This window comes from Canis lupus, chromosome 18, assembly GCF_011100685.1.
Source record: "Canis lupus familiaris isolate Mischka breed German Shepherd chromosome 18, alternate assembly UU_Cfam_GSD_1.0, whole genome shotgun sequence".
Classification (NCBI taxonomy): Eukaryota; Metazoa; Chordata; class Mammalia; order Carnivora; family Canidae; genus Canis; species Canis lupus.
The window spans coordinates 45,781,282-45,800,533 of record NC_049239.1 but is presented as its reverse complement, the minus strand read 5'-3'; the positions used below and the strand labels follow the sequence as shown (position 1 = coordinate 45,800,533).

The 19,252-nt window shown below is 55.6% G+C and overlaps 2 protein-coding genes across 5 annotated transcripts in view; one reads left to right on the top strand and one right to left on the bottom strand.

The window, feature by feature from the left end:
• Window positions 1–281: 281 nt before the first annotated feature.
• On the top strand, window positions 282–8,121 carry LOC119877258 (mucin-6-like; the record flags this gene model as incomplete). Its single annotated transcript, XM_038564485.1, has 4 exons — window positions 282–3,107; window positions 3,179–6,177; window positions 6,899–7,001; window positions 7,329–8,121. Coding segments are annotated over 2 exons (4,539 nt in total), but the record flags the coding sequence as incomplete, so codon positions are not given.
• Window positions 8,122–9,511: 1,390 nt separating this feature from the next.
• The window catches only part of AP2A2 (adaptor related protein complex 2 subunit alpha 2), a 96,024-nt gene continuing 86,283 nt past the window's right edge, over window positions 9,512–19,252 (bottom strand). For all 4 annotated transcript variants that reach the window (XM_038563535.1, XM_038563533.1, XM_038563534.1 and 1 more), the window contains exons 15-22: window positions 18,182–18,342; window positions 15,081–15,163; window positions 13,135–13,224; window positions 12,174–12,297; window positions 10,808–10,924; window positions 10,649–10,718; window positions 10,389–10,523; window positions 9,512–9,699 (exon numbers count right to left, since the gene is read on the bottom strand). In XM_038563535.1, coding sequence (XP_038419463.1) covers window positions 9,622–9,699; window positions 10,389–10,523; window positions 10,649–10,718; window positions 10,808–10,924; window positions 12,174–12,297; window positions 13,135–13,224; window positions 15,081–15,163; window positions 18,182–18,342 — 858 coding nt within the window. In that variant the 3' untranslated portion in view covers window positions 9,512–9,621. The remainder of the gene's footprint in view (window positions 9,700–10,388; window positions 10,524–10,648; window positions 10,719–10,807; window positions 10,925–12,173; window positions 12,298–13,134; window positions 13,225–15,080; window positions 15,164–18,181; window positions 18,343–19,252) is intronic.

The window sequence follows — 19,252 nt, the reverse complement described above, 5'->3', positions numbered from 1 at the left end:
CACAGTCCACTCCACAGGTCCCCCTACCGGGACATCCTTCCGGACCACCACAGCCTTCTCCAGCCCATCAAGCCCCGAGACCACCATCTCCTCCCATGCGTCCGCCTCCACCACGTCCTCGGTGACCAGCACCTCCCATCTGGTCATCAGCCCAACACACCAACTGACCCCCTCTCCTCACTCCACTACCAGACACACTGGAACCCCATCCCCGTCTCCACACAGCCCCGGCACAGGCACACAGCCCACGCACACAAAACCCCCACTGACGCGGACCACGGCCACCCCTACCTCGGTCAGCACTGTCAACACCTCCACCTCCCCACGGTCACATCCAACATCACCGATCCACCAGGAGGCATCTTCCCCCCATCCCACCACCATCTCCAACCACCCTCCTACGGACAGTGACCACGACCTCCTGGACTCGCTCAGCAGCGACCAGCAAGTCGCACACTCCCCACACCTCTCACGCTGCATCCTCGCCTGCTGTCCCCACCAGCACAGTCCACTCCACAGGTCCCCCTACCGGGACATCCTTCCGGACCACTACAGCCTTCCCCAGCCCATCAAGCTCCGAGACCACCATCTCCTCCCATGCGTCCGCCTCCACCACGTCCTCGGTGACCAGCACCTCCCATCTGATCATCAGCCCAACACACCAACCGACGCCCTCTCCCCACTCCACTGCCAGACACACTGGAACCCCATCCCAGTCTCCACACAGCCCCGGCACAGGCACACAGCCCACGCACACAAAACCCCCACTGACGCGGACCACGGCCACCCCTACCTCGGTCAGCACAGTCAGAACTTCCACCTCCCCACGGTCACAACGAACATCACCTATCCACGAGGAGGCATCTTCCGCCCATCCCACCACAATCTCCAACCACTCTCCTAGGACAGTGACCACAACCTCCTGGACTCGCTCAGCAGCGACCAGCAAGCCGCACACTCCCCACACCTCTCACGCTGCATCCTCGCCTGCTGTCCCCACCAGCACAGTCCACTCCACAGGTCCCCCTACCGGGACATCCTTCCGGACCACCACAGCCTTCCCCAGCCCATCAAGCCCCGAGACCACCATCTCCTCCCATGCGTCCGCCTCCAGCACATCCTCGGTAACCACCACCTCCCACCTGGTCATCAGCCCAACATACGAACCGACCCCCTCTCCCCACTCCACTGCCAGACTCACTGGAACCCCATCCCCGTCTCCACACAGCCCCGGCACAGGCACACAGCCCACGCACACAAAACCCCCACTGACGCGGACCACGGCCACCCCTACCTCGGTCAGCACAGTCAAAACTTCCACCTCCCCACAGTCACATACAACATCACCTATCCACCAGGAGGCATCTTCTGCCCATCCCACCACCATCTCCAACCACCCTCCTAGGACAGTGACCAGCAAGCCGCACACTCCCCACACCTCTCACACTGCATCCTCACCTGCTGTCCCCACCAGCACAGTCCACACCACAGGTCCCCCTACCGGGACATCCTTCCGGACTACCACCGCCTTTCCCAGCCCTTCCCGCCCCGAGACCACCGTCTCCACTCACATGTCTGCCTCCAGCACATCCTCGGTGACCCCCACCTCCCATCTCGACATCACTCCAACGCAACACCTGACACTCTCTCCCCACTCCACTGCCAGACACACTGGAACCCCATCCTCATCTCCCCACAGCCCTGATACAGGCACACAGCCCACGCACACCACACCCCAACTGACCCAGACCACCGCCACCCCTACCTCGGTCAGCACAACCAGAACCTCCACGTCCCGACAGTCGTATCCATCAGCACCCATCCACCAGGAGGCCTCTTCAACCCACTCCAGCACCACCTCCAACCAGACTCCGAGGACGGGATTCGCAACCTCCCCGACTCACTCAGCAACGGCGAGCAAGTCACACACGCCCCACACGCTCCAAACGTCTCACTCAGCGCTCACACCTTCTGTCCCTACCAAAACCTCGCACACCACAGGTCCGCCTTCGGGGACATCCTTCCGGACTACCACAGCCTTCCCCAGCCCATCAAGCCCCGAGACCACCATCTCCTCCCTAGCGTCTGCCTCCACCACGTCCTCGGTGACCAGCACCTCCCATCTGGTCATCAGCCCAACACACCAACCGACCCCCTCTCCTCACTCCACTGCCAGACACACTGGAACCCCATCCCCGTCTCCACACAGCCCCGGCACAGGCACACAGCCCACGCACACAAAACCCCCACTGACGCGGACCACGGCCACCCCTACCTTGGTCAGCACAGTCAAAACTTCCACCTCCCCACGGTCACATCCAACCTCACCGATCCACCAGGAGGCATCTTCCCCCCATCCCACCACCATCTCCAACCACCCTCCTAGGACAGTGACCACGACCTCCTGGACTCGCTCAGCAGCGACCAGCAAGCCGCACACTCCCCACACCTCTCACGCTGCATCCTCGCCTGCTGTTCCCACCAAAACAGTCCACTCCACAGGTCCCCCTACCGGGACATCCTTCCGGACCACCACAGCCTTCCCCAGCCCATCAAACCCCGAGACCACCATCTCCTCCCATGTGTCCGCCTCCACCACGTCCTCGGTGACCAGCACCTCCCATCTGATCATCAGTCCAACACACCAACCGACGCCCTCTCCCCACTCCACTGCCAGACACACTGGAACCCCATCCCCGTCTCCACACAGCCCCAGCACAGGCACACAGCCCACGCACACAAAACCCCCACTGACGCGGACCACGGCCACCCCTACCTCGGTCAGCACAGTCAAAACTTCCACCTCCCCACGGTCACAACGAACATCACCTATCCACGAGGAGGCATCTTCCGCCCATCCCACCACAATCTCCAACCACGCTCCTACGACAGTGACCACAGCCTCCTGGACTCGCTCAGCAGCGACCAGCAAGCCGCACACTCCCCACACCTCTCATGCTACATCCTCGCCTGCTGTCCCCACCAGCGCAGTCCACACCACAGGTCCCCCTACCGGGACATCCTTCCGGACCACCACAGCCTTCCCCAGCCCATCAAGCACCGAAACCACCATCTCCTCCCATGCGTCCGCCTCCACCACGTCCTCGGTGACCAGCACCTCCCATCTGGTCATCAGCCCAACACACCAACCGACCCCCTCTCCTCACTCCACTACCAGACACACTGGAACCCCATCCCCGTCTCCACACAGCCCCGGCACAGGCACACAGCCCACGCACACAAAGCCCCCACTGACGCGGACCACGGTCACCCCTACCTCGGTCAGCACAGTCAAAACTTCCACCTCCCCACGGTCACAACGAACATCACCTATCCACGAGGAGGCATCTTCCGCCCATCCCACCACAATCTCCAACCACGCTCCTACGACAGTGACCACAACCTCCTGGACTCGCTCAGCAGCGACCAGCAAGCCGCACACTCCCCACACCTCTCACGCTACATCCTCGCCTGCTGTCCCCACCAGCGCAGTCCACACCACAGGTCCCCCTACCGGGACATCCTTCCGGACCACCACAGCCTTCCCCAGCCCATCAAGCACCGAAACCACCATCTCCTCCCATGCGTCCGCCTCCACCACGTCCTCGGTGACCAGCACCTCCCATCTGGTCATCAGCCCAACACACCAACCGACCCCCTCTCCTCACTCCACTACCAGACACACTGGAACCCCATCCCCGTCTCCACACAGCCCCGGCACAGGCACACAGCCCACGCACACAAAGCCCCCACTGACGCGGACCACGGTCACCCCTACCTCGGTCAGCACAGTCAAAACTTCCACCTCCCCACGGTCACAACGAACATCACCTATCCACGAGGAGGCATCTTCCGCCCATCCCACCACAATCTCCAACCACGCTCCTACGACAGTGACCACAACCTCCTGGACTCGCTCAGCAGCGACCAGCAAGCCGCACACTCCCCACACCTCTCACGCTACATCCTCGCCTGCTGTCCCCACCAGCGCAGTCCACACCACAGGTCCCCCTACCGGGACATCCTTCCGGACCACCACAGCCTTCCCCAGCCCATCAAGCACCGAAACCACCATCTCCTCCCATGCGTCCGCCTCCACCACGTCCTCGGTGACCAGCACCTCCCATCTGGTCATCAGCCCAACACACCAACCGACCCCCTCTCCTCACTCCACTACCAGACACACTGGAACCCCATCCCCGTCTCCACACAGCCCCGGCACAGGCACACAGCCCACGCACACAAAGCCCCCACTGACGCGGACCACGGCCACCCCTACCTCGGTCAGCACAGTCAAAACTTCCACCTCCCCACGGTCACAACGAACATCACCTATCCACGAGGAGGCATCTTCCGCCCATCCCACCACAATCTCCAACCACGCTCCTACGACAGTGACCACAACCTCCTGGACTCGCTCAGCAGCGACCAGCAAGCCGCACACTCCCCACACCTCTCACGCTACATCCTCGCCTGCTGTCCCCACCAGCGCAGTCCACACCACAGGTCCCCCTACCGGGACATCCTTCCGGACCACCACAGCCTTCCCCAGCCCATCAAGCACCGAAACCACCATCTCCTCCCATGCGTCCGCCTCCACCACGTCCTCGGTGACCAGCACCTCCCATCTGATCATCAGTCCAACACACCAACCGACCCCCTCTCCTCACTCCACTACCAGACACACTGGAACCCCATCCCCGTCTCCACACAGCCCCGGCACAGGCACACAGCCCACGCACACAAAACCCCCACTGACGCGGACCACGGCCACCCCTACCTCGGTCAGCACTGTCAACACCTCCACCTCCCCACGGTCACATCCAACATCACCTATCCACCAGGAGACATCTTCCGCCCATCCCACAACCATCTCCAACCACCCTCCTAGGACAGTGACCACAACTTCCTGGACTCGCTCAGCAGCGACCAGCAAGTCGCACACTCCCCACACCTCTCACGCTGCATCCTCGCCTGCTGTCCCCACCAGCACAGTCCACTCCACAGGTCCCCCTACCGGGACATCCTTCCGGACCACTACAGCCTTCCCCAGCCCATCAAGCTCCGAGACCACCATCTCCTCCCATGCGTCCGCCTCCACCACGTCCTCGGTGACCAGCACCTCCCATCTGATCATCAGCCCAACACACCAACCGACCCCCTCTCCCCACTCCACTGCCAGACACACTGGAACCCCATCCCCGTCTCCACACAGCCCCGGCACAGGCACACAGCCCACGCACACAAAGCCCCCACTGACGAGGACCACGGCCACCCCTACCTCGGTCAGCACAGTCAAAACCTCCACCTCCCGACCATCACATCCAACATCACCTATCCACCAGGAGGTATCTTCCGTCCATACCTCCGCCTTCCCCAGCCCATCGCACCCTGGGACAACCCTCTCCATGCACACGTCTGCCTCCACCACAGCCTCGGTGACCCCCACCTCCCATCTCGTCATCACCCCAACATATGAACCGACACCGTCTCCCTACTCCACTGCTAGACACACGCGCACGTCCACCTCCACCATGTCCTCTGTGTCCCGCACCTCCCACATCTTCATCAGCCCAACACAGCAGCCCATGCCCTCTCCCATTTCCACTGCCACACACACTGGATCCCCTACTCCATCTCCATTCTTCTCCAGCTCAAGTTCAATCTCCCACACTCTGACTTCTTCAAGCTCTCCAAGCACATCAATTACTGCCTCTGTTTCTTCCATTGTTTATTCTTCAGGTGCCTCCATCCCCATGTTGTCCTCCAGGTCCTCTCCTTCCCCCCATACTTTTCTCCCCTCTACTCTGCCCACTAAGCCTCTTCCCCATGTGAGTCCTAGCTCGGTGTCCAGCACCATCATTCCTCCTTCTTCAACCAAGACCACACCCAGCACCCCCTTCTCCCACAATCTCTCTTCCCATTCTACTACTTCACAGTCTACGTCCCTTACCACTCGAAACCCCACATCTGGTATCTTTTCATCCACCATGGGAATTACTTCTCCCACCACTAATCTCACCACTGGACCATCTACTATCAGTAGGCTGCCGACCACTGTCATCCTGACCACCCCAACCTCTCGCCATGGGAGCTCAACCCTTCCTAATATAGGATCCCTATCTACTGTGGGACCCTCTGTCTCCTCTCTGGTGACATCTCCATCCAGCTCTACAGGTAAGCAATTTATCTCTTTCATCCACCTTGCTTCCTTTGTGCTAGCGTCACTCAGCTCAGCCTCCTCCATCTGTTGACTCCCACCTTCATTGTCCTCTCACACTGCCCGCTGACTTCCAAGCCATGCTCTTGCCTCTCAGCCAATGTGCACACTACTGACAGGGGCTTCGTATTCATTGTACAGCAATCTCCTTTCTTCCCCATAACACCTTCACTTCTTTTGAGGTCAGCAGGCAGCTCAGCCTCCCCCCATTCCTCTGGCAGGTTCTGTTTGCAGGAGACCAGTCACCCATGCCAAAGGGCTGGTGTTGGGCCACAAGGGGAGGGGCCCAATAGTGGCCCCACAGGCCTCAGAAAATCCCTTGATTTAAGGGACTCCCAGGGTATCCAGCTTTCAGCAGCAACACCCAAAATGAGAGACCGTCAGCCTTTGTTCCTATGCAGAGCTGTGAGATCTGAGGTCAGCAGGGCTGGGACAAGGCGAAATTGCCTGGGCTGGGGGCCCGAGTGCAGGGGTAGGAGCCCAGGGGAGACCCCTCTACAGGCAGGAAGGGATACTCGCCTCATGTAAACAATTGTGCAGCTTGCAATCTGCTCTCTCTATACTCAACTGAGTCGCATTCATCCCCATGTCACATGTCCTGTCCTCAGGGTCAGGTCTGGGTCAGTCCCCCTCCATGCCCAGGGGCTGGCGTCTGACCACACCTATCTTGGCTCCCAGGGGTCTGTGACGTGAAGGAGCTTGAGGAGGAGGTCACGTACCGAGGGTGCACAGCCAATGTGACAGTGACCCGCTGTGAGGGTTCCTGTCCTGCATCGGCCAGGTGAGTGCTGTCCCAAGCAGCCTCCAAACAGGGCTGGGACCGGAGCTTAGAGCCGACCCCATCCCAGAGCAAGTTCCTGGCCCCAGTGAGATAGGATGAAAGGCAGGTACCCTCAGCAGCTCCCAATGTCCATGGCACCTGCCTAAGGCTGACTGCCTGACAGCCGGGGAGGTCAGCAGGGGCCAAGAGTGCTGGGGCCTGCCCGAGGGTCCCGCCTATTAACTCAAACTCGGTCCACATCCTTCTCTCTGGAGTGGTCCAGCAGCCATGGGAGCACTCTGGGGGCGGTGGCCCTGACCCACACTCCTGGCTCTGGCTTCTTTGCAGCTTCAACATCTACACGAACCAAGTGGACACCCACTGTAGCTGCTGCCACCCCGTCAGCTCCTACCAGAAGCAGTTTGTGCTGCCCTGCTCAGACCCTGAAGTGCTGGGACAGCAGTTGGTATTAACACTACAGATGTTCAGCAGCTGTGCATGTAGTCCACAGCACTGTGGGGTCTAGAGGAAACAGCCCCCCAGGTGTGAGGACAAAGCACCCCTCCCAACACCAGCCCCACTACCGCTCCTGACACTGGTTTCCTGTGCTCAGCAGCCCCTCACCTTCCACAAGGCACAACGTCAAAAAGCCCCCACACACAGCTTACCAGGGCACTTGCCAGGAAGGGGCTGCAGACCCTAAGCCGAGCAGGTGGCAATAAACTGGTGCCTCCTAGCCATACCTGTCGATCGTCCACACAGCCTCTCAGACTTTGAAGGTGGCTACCCATCCCTGCCAGAACCAGCCCCCAGAAACAGCCTGAGCAACAGGTGCCTGGGAGGGGGCAACGGGAAAGGCCACTCTAGCGGGAGGCCTGAGAAGAGGGGACACATGTCCCACGAGATGCAAGGCATCTGAGCAAGGGACGAGCAAGGAAGAGGCACAGGGCAGCAGTAAAGGTGACATCAAGGCGAGGATACTACAGCCGGGGAAGGGAAGGGAGGGGAGGATGCAAGCACCAGCCAGTATCAGCACCTGCCCACCAACCAAGCTCACCCTGGGGAGGGGCATCACACATGCCATGCCAAGACCAACGCACTGTGAACAGATAACAAATAAACTAGCATTGGCCAACACATAGGGGCTGGCCTGTGAGCTCTGTGTTGTCTCCCTATACCCTGGGCATCTATGAGTTCCCAAACCTACACCTACACAGAGTAGTAGGTACAGGGCTCTGAGCATGGGCCTCTGCAGTGGCACCAGCACGCAAACTGTGACTCCCTCCAGTTGCCTTCCTGAGACCCACACTGCAACAAATGGCTGCCTGTGCCCCTTGCCACTCCACAGGGCTCCCCCAGGGCATGTCTCTGAGGAGCCCAGTCCTTGCTAACAAAGCAGGGGAATGCACAGACCCCGGCTCTCCCTGGGCCCCTTAGGTGCCAACAACAGATGTTTTTGTTTAGGACAAGTCTGCCAGCAATACCCTCACCCATATAACACATCCTCCCACCAACAGAACAGAGGCCCTGGCTCAGACCTGCCCCTGCCCCAGCCACCTCAGGTGCAAACAGGCTGCTTGTGTCTGTGACACAGCCAACACAGTGACAAACGAGAGCCAAGAACAGGAACAGCATACAGAAGCTGGGCTCTAGCTCACCCTCGGCATGGTTCTCTGATCCCTGGCCACACACAGAGGCCCTCCTGTGGGACACAAGGTCCCACACACCCCAGGAAAGAGTAGCTCACCCTGCAGAACCTGCTTTGCCACCCACACTTGACCCTCTGATCAAACAAAGGAAGGCCAAGGTGAGTATGATTATGGTCTACTCTCTGGAGTGCAGGGACGAGTGAGACTGGCTACACATCCTCTAGACCCAGCAGCAACCCCCAGCTGCTGCACTGTAAACCAAAGGCCTCACTCAGGTGGCACAAACCAACACCCCTTTAAGACCACAGTGCTGGGAAAGACAGAATTCAATCCGACATCCGTGCTCTCATCGATGGTCACATAAACACCAATATTTCCAACTTCTGTATTTTGAACCCTGCCCCAGAGACTCATCCAGTAGACGCTGCAGCCAGCCCATGTGCACTGTGCTCACACACCCAGGGCCCTGCAGGCGGCACTCGGACCACTCATGGACACACTGTGCCAGCCATGGGCCTTGTCACACATCTGCCGCACCTGGCATTACCCACTACAATAGTCAAACGGCCTAGTTAAGATCTTGCCCCATGACAGACAAGCTGCTGCTGCTTCTCTCAGAGAATCAGAGAACCATCAGCAATAAAGCAGTAGCATTTTGATATCATTTCAAAAAAAAAAAAATCTGTATTTTCATTGAAACTTGTCATTTCCCTTTACTTGGGAGATTAAGTACAGAACTGTCTTGATCTCTATGAACACCGACCCTGGGCCCATGCTCCCTTCTTCTGGCCCCACTGTAATCCAAGTTCAGCCTCTCGTTCTTGAACACACACTAGTATCCCCACTCCAACCCAAAAGGGATCTGGTTTGGAGAAGCAAGGCTGAGAGACGCCTGTACACAGGGCTGTTTATTTGCAGCACAGCAATGAAGACAAATGACACAGATGAAGAAAAATGCAAGACACAGGAGCCTGATCCTCCATCCTCGTGGATCAAAACTGTTCTGACAGCAATTCACACAACCTCTGAGAGACGGTCTCTTTACTCGTGCGCAGCGTGAGTCGGTACATCTGAAACAGAACACGGCAGGTCAGTGGCCACATGCGGGCTCGTGCACCCTCAGCAGAGTACTCTGGGACAGCAGATGGCCCCTCGGGCTCCCCTGCTCAGCAATTCCCTGGAGGCACCCACATTTTTACAAAGACTTAGGCAAACACGTATACTCTCAAGCACCTAAAATACAAAAAGTTTAACAATTAACAAGTGGCAGCAACATGTGGAGCATGCTGCAGATGGGGCACAGAACTCTGGAAAACTGGCAGTGCCCAGACCGAAGGAGCCTGCAGCTCATCCCAAGTAAAGGAAAGACAGCTGCACAGAGGCACACGGCAGCTCTACTCAGAATGGTCCCACACTGGGAGAGCCCAGGTGCCCATCCATAGGACTAGGTAAGCCCACGGGGACCCAAAGGGCACACACACACACACAGCTACAGGGCTGAGTACTGGAGGGCAGGGCCAGGCTGGCCCAACAGCAGCCCCACAGTGGCGGCCTCCACAAGAGGTTGAGAATGATGGAGAGCAGACCTCAGGGAACTTTCTGGGGTGACAGAAATGGTCTATGTACCAGCAGGGTGGTGGAGGTTACACAGGTGTACACATCTATGGGAACTCCTCAGATGACTCCACTTAGAACACACGTGACACCACAACAAGCACACAACTTGGGTGTATATAACAATTTCCTCAAGAAGTCTGACCTGGGCTTGCAGATTTGGTTCCAAACGCAGTAAGCATCCAATTTGGGTGGTTTTGGTGTGTATGATACCAGCCCCCACGAAATTTGCAGGATTAGGATCTACGTCTTCAAGGAGTGCAGAACCAAACCCAATGATCTGTGCAATAGACAGGCATGCAGGGCAGTGAGACTGGGGACCTTGGAGGGACAATAACACAACCGACCAACCTCCAGAGACCAGGAAGCACCCCAACCCTGGGAATGCCCATCAGTGGGCCTTACCTTGGCTTTGGTGATTTCTGTGTCCATCGGGTGCTTTGCTTTGAAAATGTTCTGCACTTCCTGTTGGGGACTGTGAGGTATAATCAGGAGTCACCACCTCGAGCCTGGTCAGTATGGGAGGACCGAGCCCTGCCCTCTGCCCCATGGCCCTGCACTCACCTGCTCAGCTGCTTCCAACGCTGAAAGAAATCCTGAGAAGCCATTTCTGTGGGCTGGAAAAATTTGTTGAGTGTGATAGGCAGCTTAACGGACACATTCTGAAAGGTTCCCCCATACCTACAGGGTAAGATGGAGACGCAGTGAGCAGGGCACAAGGGCAGCGGAAATCCTAACACTCAACTAGACAACCAAAACCCTAATGTGCCAATCAGCAGGGCACAGGGAATGTCTGCTGCTGTGGTCGGGGGGTGGGGGATGGAATGTTCTGGAAGGGTGGCACAGCCTCTATATGCACATCCAGGGGTGCTGCTCCAGCCAGACACCACTAGGCCCATCAGACTAGGTCAAGGATGGGCCTCAGGCAGGATGGCCCAGCTAAGGCTTCCACATCTCCTCACTTTTCCTCATAGCCCATTTCCTACAACTCCAAGTTGGTTTAAATTGTATGGGATTTTTCCTTTTTGCTATGAAAAGAGACTAAAAAAAGCATTTGCCTACAGAATGAAACAAAAATTTGCAGGTCTATTTCCCTAAATTCTACAAAGTACGGTCTTCAGTTCTCTGTGTTTTTAATGTTCGAAAACATGCTGTTCCAAAACTTGAACCGTACAAACACCCTACAGAAATCAGTTATTCACATACATTCTGTCCTACTCACTGACAAATGACAGCCAGGATCAGAGTAGTAATACAAAATCCATTTTTTTTTTTTAATAATCAAAACGTAGGGCGCTGGGGTGGCGTGGGGTGGCTCAGTTGGTGTCCAACTCTTGATTTCACTCAGGCTGTGATCTTGGGGTGCTGGGATCAACCCCGCATCAGACTCTGCACTTAGCTGGGAGCCTGAGATTCTTTCTGCCCACCGCCCCCCGCTCTTCCTTCTCTAAAATAAAGAAGTCTTTTAAAACAACCAAAATGGGGACGCTCAGTGGTTGAATGTCTGTCTGCCTTCGGCTCAGGTCGTGATCCTAGGGTCCCAGGATCGAGTCCCGCATTGGGCTCCCCACAGGGAGCCTGCTTTTCCCTCTGCTTATGTCTCTGCCTCTCTCTCTCACTCTCTCTCCCATTCTCTCTCATGAAAGAGCACAGGACCTCAGAAATAGCGCCGTCTCACAGTGGCCTCCCAGGACCCTGCACACACCTTCTACATGCTGTGCACCTAACACTGCAGTGTGCATGGTGGGTGATGCCACTCATCTGGGTTACCCACTTAGCCCTCACAACAACCTCCAAAGGAAGGATGTGGAGACTCGCCTAGGACGAAGGACTCCCAAGGACATGGCTCTGTGCAGGCATGACCCCACAGCCCCAAGCTCCAAGCCAAAGTAGGCTGGTCATTCAACTCACTGGCCCATGAGCTCCTTACCTGAACTGGATGTTGAGGACTGGTGCCTCCGTGAAGTCAGACACACACTCTATGTTCACAACCTGTTGCACCTGGGCTCCACCATCCACAGTCGGGTCCACGGGCTTGGTCTGCAAGCTCAGATGTGTATGTGTCAAGGAGGCCATGTTGACATGTCAACACTGGAGAATTATGCCCAAGCCAAGTAAGCCCCGGAATGTTATAGAAGGGGGTCTGTAAGAGAGCTCATGCTCCTCATCTTGGAAGAAATCATTAATACAGTTGATCCTACACACGTTATTTTTAATGACTGATTGGAAACACTTGCCTTTAACAATCTATGTTCAACATTTACCTTAAAATAAAAACACAGACCTGGCCTGTTGCAAACAGGTTGCTGCTTCAATCACCTCCTTGGCGGGGGTTGGGGGGGCGGGCAGTATCCTTGTCAGGTGAGCTGGGGCATTCGATGCCTCACTCTGGTTGGCCCATCCTTGGAAAAAGATCTGGATACCGGAGCTGGCATCAGCCGGTCCTACTCTAACCACGTTTCTGGTACTTATGGGGACAAGGCTGCAACCTGAACACAGCCGCTGAAGACCAGCACAGCATAGTGCAGGTGTGAGGCCCTGGGGCCAGGCAGCCACAGCCCACACTCACTCTGCTGTCAGCAGCCGCTCTCTCAGGAAGACTCCCGGAGGAGACCAGAGCTCAGAGGGGCTTAAACATCATGTGACAGGAGAATGAAAAAAGGGAAAACAAAAGTGAGTCTGTGGAACCAAACAGTCTGGCAGCAGATGCCTGCATGCCAGCTTCCCACATGCTACCAGCAGCTCCCCTGAAATGAGGAGACAGTGGCTCAAGGCTGCCACAGCCCCAGAACATCTGGCTCTCCTGATAAAGAACAACTTCCTCAAAACCCTCCACTAAATCCCAAATGCCCATCTGCCAGGGGACACAGAAGAGATGAAACCAAGGATATTCGTCTGAAGGTCGTCTGAACAGATCAGTGTTGGAGTGAAATTTAAAAACTGCGTGGAGGTCTTATTTCCATAAAATATAAACATCCGACCTAGAAGGGAAACCACGATTCACAATGTTTCACACACATCCTGAACATTAACAGTGAAAACCACAAGAGTCACTGTTATCATCCAAACTCCAGGGGAGGGCCAGGGTCACGGGTGGACAGGGAGTCATGGTGCCCCCTGCTGGGAGAACACCAGCTCTCCATCTAAGATGTGGCCTTTCTTGGGAGAGCGCCCTGACTGGGACCAGTGACCTGGGAGCTCGAAAGGAGGCCTGGCCAGACCTGCCTCCCCAATACCAATGCCCCTGGTCAGCATGGCTGGACCTTCTGAGCTCAGAATGGAAAGTAAACTTCAAATACCCCACTGAGGACAAACTGCAGCTCCACCCCCTGGCCCCTGAATGCAGGGGGCAGTCACAGCCCAGAAGACGGACACCTCACCACCCGTTCCCAGCACAGAGTTCCCAGGAGGTTTTTGTTAGTCCATACAATGTCCCTAAAACATCCCTGGAAAGCAGATGCACTCTTTCTCTCCTGCTATTCACACCTGCTTTTGTTCCTACATGGAAACCTGCATCCTCAAAAGGCTCAGAGACGACGCCCAAGAGGGAAGCAGGTAGTCCTTGGTCCTCAAGCCCTCCCAGCAGCACCCCAACAGTCAGTGGACAGTTTTCTTGGGGGGACGCTCAAAAGTGCTTTTTTTTTTAATTTGGTAAAATACATGTAACATAAAATGTACCATCTTCACCATCTCTAAGCCCACAGCTCAGGCGCACTACACACATTCACACTGTTGTGCAGCGTTCCCACTGTTCATCTCCAGGACTGTCCATCATCCCTAACAGAGACTCTGTCCCCCTGAGACATCAACCCCTATCTCTCCCCCAACACTGATCACTGTTCACTTTCTGCCCCCAGAGACAATGACCACATCCCTCCCCTGGCCCTGTGACCATCCACTCTCTGTCCCCAGGAAACACTGACTCTCGTCCCTCCCCTGGTCCCTGTGACCACCGTCAACTCTTTGTCCCCAGTAGACATTAACCCCATCCCCTCCAGCCCAGTGGCCACTGCCCACTTTCTGTCCCCAGGAGACAATTACCCCATCCCTCCCCCGGCCCTTTGACCACTGTCCACTCTCTGTCCCTGTGAATCTGGAGACTCTAGGGACCTGTGTGGTGGAATTCTGCAGGATATGTCCCCTGGTGTCTGGCCTGTGTCACTCAGCATCACGTCCCCCAGGTCCACCCATGCTGTGGTAGGTGTCAGCGCATCCCTCCTTGTTCAGGCTGAGTGACCATCTAGCATACGGATGGCCAGATTTATCCCCTTGTCCACTGATGGACACTTGGGTGGCTCCCATGTATCAGCTGCCGTGAACATGGGTGTAGAGCTTCCACTCCAGTTCCTGCTCTTGACTCTGGATAAATATCTACAAGGGGAATTGCTGGATCATATGGTCATTCCATTCTCGATTTTCAGAGGAACCTCCACATTGTCTTCCAGAGCAGCTGCACCAGCTTCCATCCCCGCCGACTGGACAGTGAACGAGGGTCCACCCTCCACATCCTCCCACACAGGTTTCTGCATTCTGCTGACAGTAGCTGTCCTGAGGACTCGAGGAGGATCCTCATGTCAGCTTTGATCTGTGCGTCCCTGATGGGGAGTGACATCGGGCATCTCCCCGAGCCCACTGGTCAGCACTATGTCTTCTCTGGAGAGATGTCTGCTCCGGTCCTCTGCCCATCTTTGAACCAGGCTTTTTTTTTAATTATTGAAATTTAGGACTTTTCTGTGTACTCTGGAAACTGAACCTTATCAGATGCGTGACATGCACATATTTTTTTCTGCTTATTGTTTCTGATTGAAGATTTTCATTAAGTAATTAAAGCACATACCCAAATTCTGCCGGAATTCAGACTTCAGTCCAATTTGAAGCAGCTGATTTTCAAACAGCACACCGTTATTTTTACAGACGAATCTGGGAGGAAGGGACAGCATGTAAGTCCCTCAGAGCCACCCAATGAAAATATAAAGATTTTTTTTTAAGATTTTATTTATTTATTTTGAGAGAGACAGAGATAGCAACAGAGAACACAAAATAGGAGGAGAGGAAGAAGCAGGCTTCCCACTGAACAGGGAGCCCGACGCGGGGCTTGATCCCAGGACCCTGAGACTATTACCTGAGCTGAAGGCAGACATTTCACCCACTGAGCCACCCAGGTGCCCCAAAAATATAAAGATTTGCTTTGAAAAAGAGTGTAACAAACAAAAAAGCCAGAAAAGGCTCTATGGGACTCAAAGTAATGGTAAAGTAGAAAAATATTCTAGACAACACCAGTTAAAGTGCCCACTAGAGACCTGGGATGTAGTCACACAGGACAGGGCAGGACAAAGTTCTGCCCTCCACAAGGGCTGGCTTCTCCATGACTCAAGCATGCACACCAGGGCCCAACACACACTCTCAGGCCAGACCTGATGCAGGGCGCTGGCCACAGATCTGGGGGTAACCACTAGCAGAGCAGCCAGGCCACCTCAAGCAATGCCCACCCCTCAATGCAGGGTTAGTGTCTGCATCCCACAGAGGCCCAGGGTTTGACTCCCTACATGGTATCTACACTACACAGAATCAGGAAAATATAAAATAACGTGTATTCTAGTTTTGCTTAAATTTATCTCATATGTTACATATATATATTAAAGTGTCCTAAAAAAAAAAAATAATAAAAAATAATAAATAAAGTGTCCTGGCCTCCTCTACCATAAATCACGATTACATGGTGAATCGAGACCAAAAGGGGCGAGGTGCAGCACAGTCACTGAGGCAGCAGGAGCCAGCCCTGCCTTCTGGACACCTGCTCTGGGGGCTCCCTAGTCCGCACATGGAGGAGGAGGCAAGCTCCACAGTGGGCAGTGGGGTGGGCAGGCAGGATGGGCACTGCCATGTGGAGCCCTCTATGATATCCAGGGACAGTGGGAAACAGATGCTCCATGGCAGCAGCCCCCATACCCTGAAATCTCTGAGTCCAACTGTGTTGCTGGCCTGGAGAAGCTCAGAGCCTGCACTCCCTGCCCTCACCCTGTTTTGTATAGAGGAGCCTGCAGGTACCCTACAGAGGTTCAGGTGCCGCTGTTGTGTATGCACGCCCACCAGTGTGGAACACCCTTGCAGTCCCCCTCATGTGGAGAAAGCCGCAGCAGAAATGGCTGGGCCTGGTCCACCTCAGCATCCACCCCACAGAGCTATGTTCCCCTTGGTCTCCACAGCTGCCCTTCCACCTCATCCAGCACCCTTATCTCAATACAATCGGCTCTCTGCCCAGCTCAAGCTGCTCAAGCTGCACATGAAGCCTCATAGAAAAAGTGCCTTCCACTCAGTACACACAACCATTTTCCACAATTACACCTGAGCTGTGTGATCTCAAGGGGACAAACACAAGTGACCAGACAGCAGGGCTCTAGGTCCACACACCCACAGGGCCACTGCTCCGCCCATACTTACCCCTCACCCTAATGCAGACCCAGGGAGGGGCCAGCCCGCTGCACCTGCACCCCACCCCCACATGCAAGGCCCTGCAGTGGTGGACATGGCCAGGCTGGTTTGGAGCAAACCAGTTTAAGCTGATATTTGTCAAGGGAGTGGCAAGGGCATTGACCTCTGACCGCTAGGTGATAGATGTAGCTTAACAACCAATACATAGTTGGATGGTGGGTTTTGAAGGACGGCCTCAGCCACAGCCTGACCCTGTGGGGTGAGAGGCTCCTGACGCCCGCCTACAAAGGCCTTCCCACACCCTGAGCTGTGCTACCTACACCTCCACCCACACCCTGCCCACAGCAGCTAAGACACGGACAAGCTCCCTTTAGACAGCAGCCAGGGCTCCAGCTGCAGCAACTGCCCCCACGCCTCCTGCCCCCTCATACTCTATGCAGACCTGCACACACACGAGGACCCCAAACACCAGGTGAAGTCCCTGCCCTGGACCACTGCCCAAAACAATACACCCAGCTTAGAGCAGACACTCTCCCCAGGACACTCACTGCTTCAGCACCGAAGGCCTCACAACCTGGGGTCTGTGGTGCTTTTCAATGTCCAACTCAGCACTTCTAGAAGCCAAAGATGGTAACTGACATCCATCCAAATCTGCCTCTCTCCTCCTCATCTTCAACAAGCAACAGGAAGCAAGAAGAAGCAGACCCTATGAACCCCAAGAGAGGAAAACTGCAAAAGCACCAGAATCCTGGGGTCATGGCCATGACACCCCAGGACAAAGGCTCCTGTCCATCTGGCTGGCCTGCCCCCACCTCCTGGCCAGATTTAAGACCAGCAGAGACACAAGGGACAGAGAGCAGACAGGAAAAAGGTACGGAACCACACCACAAAAAAAGCAGGAAAGAAAACATGCCAGGAAGAACAATGTGGCATCTGGCATCCTGAAGACAGAAGAGGAGCCAAGTGGAGGACTGAAGCCTCGCTGAAGCCAGACGAGACGCAGGGAAGGCAGGGCTGCTAGAGGAGAAGATCGAACACACCTCACCTCAGGACAGACTGGGATACATACAGTGGGAGGGTGCAACAGAGGAGTGTGTCTGAACACAAAGGGAAGGTCGGACACCCACCAGGCACACAGCACACACAGGGGGGTTGTGGCCGGAGCTGGGGGTGCAGACCAGACAATGGCTGTAGGGCACCAGGGGCACAGCTGTGGAGGTACACACACTCATGGCCAGCCCCTGTGGTCTTTTTTTTTTTTTTTTTAACCTGATCTTCTTGAGAAAGTTGCTGCCTTTCTCTAGTGAGAACTGACAGTTCCTGAAGGTGCAGGGCTTGTCCAGGAGCAAACCTGCCTAGCATGGCTAGCGCCCTGAGCTCTGCCAGGAAGGGGCCTGGACAAGAAGGACCGAGGCCCCCTCCAACCAGCTGGTGCTGACTGTGGGCCCAGGGCAGGGGTCAGAGGCCGAGAGGGTCCCGGTCTTGAGGATATGAGAGACCAACTACCTGGCAAAGTTGTCTTCAGAGCCGGGAGCCAGCGGTGCAACCGCGGAGGGTGAGTCTGAGAACACATCCACAAGCAGCCCGCCAGAGGAAGGTGGGGGGCCCACAGGGGCAGGTGGTGCAGCCCCCAGACCCAAGAGGTCTGCGGATGGAGAAGGTGTGGACTGGAAAAGAGGGAAAAAGAGGGTCAGTGGGGAACCTTTAGGCACACCATCACCTGCACCCCCCACCCACATCTCCCACGAGGCTGCTCTGGGCAAGTGTCCAGCACAGGAGGGGTGACTGCACCCCAAAGTCAAGCCTGAAGCCACAGCTGGAGGATCAGTCACAATCTCACACAACTAGAAAAACAGTCAACCTTCTTTTACGAAGATTATTTAAATGGGAAAAAAGTTCTGAAAATGCTTTTGCCACGAAAGAGATCAAAAAGAAGACCCCACATGCCGCTGTCAACCTTCCCAAGCAGAAGTCAGCATGAGAGATGAAGTCAGCAAGGAACTCAGGGCACACTCTTGGTTTAACTGTAGGTCTTACTGAGTCACAGATAAAAACCCTATAGAACATACATTAAAAAAAAAAAAAAATTGCTTCTGATACTAAGCAAAAGACAAAGCAAACAAATCACTGAGGGACCACGCCCCCCACTAAGCACTCACCCAGCTGACACATACATTCTGACCCTGCATCTGAGAGGCCGCAGGGCTCTGGTTACTGCTGCAGCAGTGCTGCCATAAGAACCAGGGATGAGCAGCTCAGCCCTCATCTTGAATGACTTTTGAGTGTTCCACTGAGTGTTCACGAAGATACAAGTTAGTTTGGAATTATCCGAGACCCCATCCTGATGCCATTTTACACTGCTGCATGAATATTTGGCTGGGTTTTCATGTACATTCATCTTTCCAGGAATGCAGCTACCCTACGAGCTGAAGGAGGCCTTTCCTCCTTCCCTTTCTTTCCTCAGCACGTAGGCACCCACCCTGGGCACTGGTCAGTCACACCCATGGGCAAGGCCTCTGCCCACCACCTGCTCCCAGTGTGGCCATACTAACCAGTTACATATGAAAATCAATATTA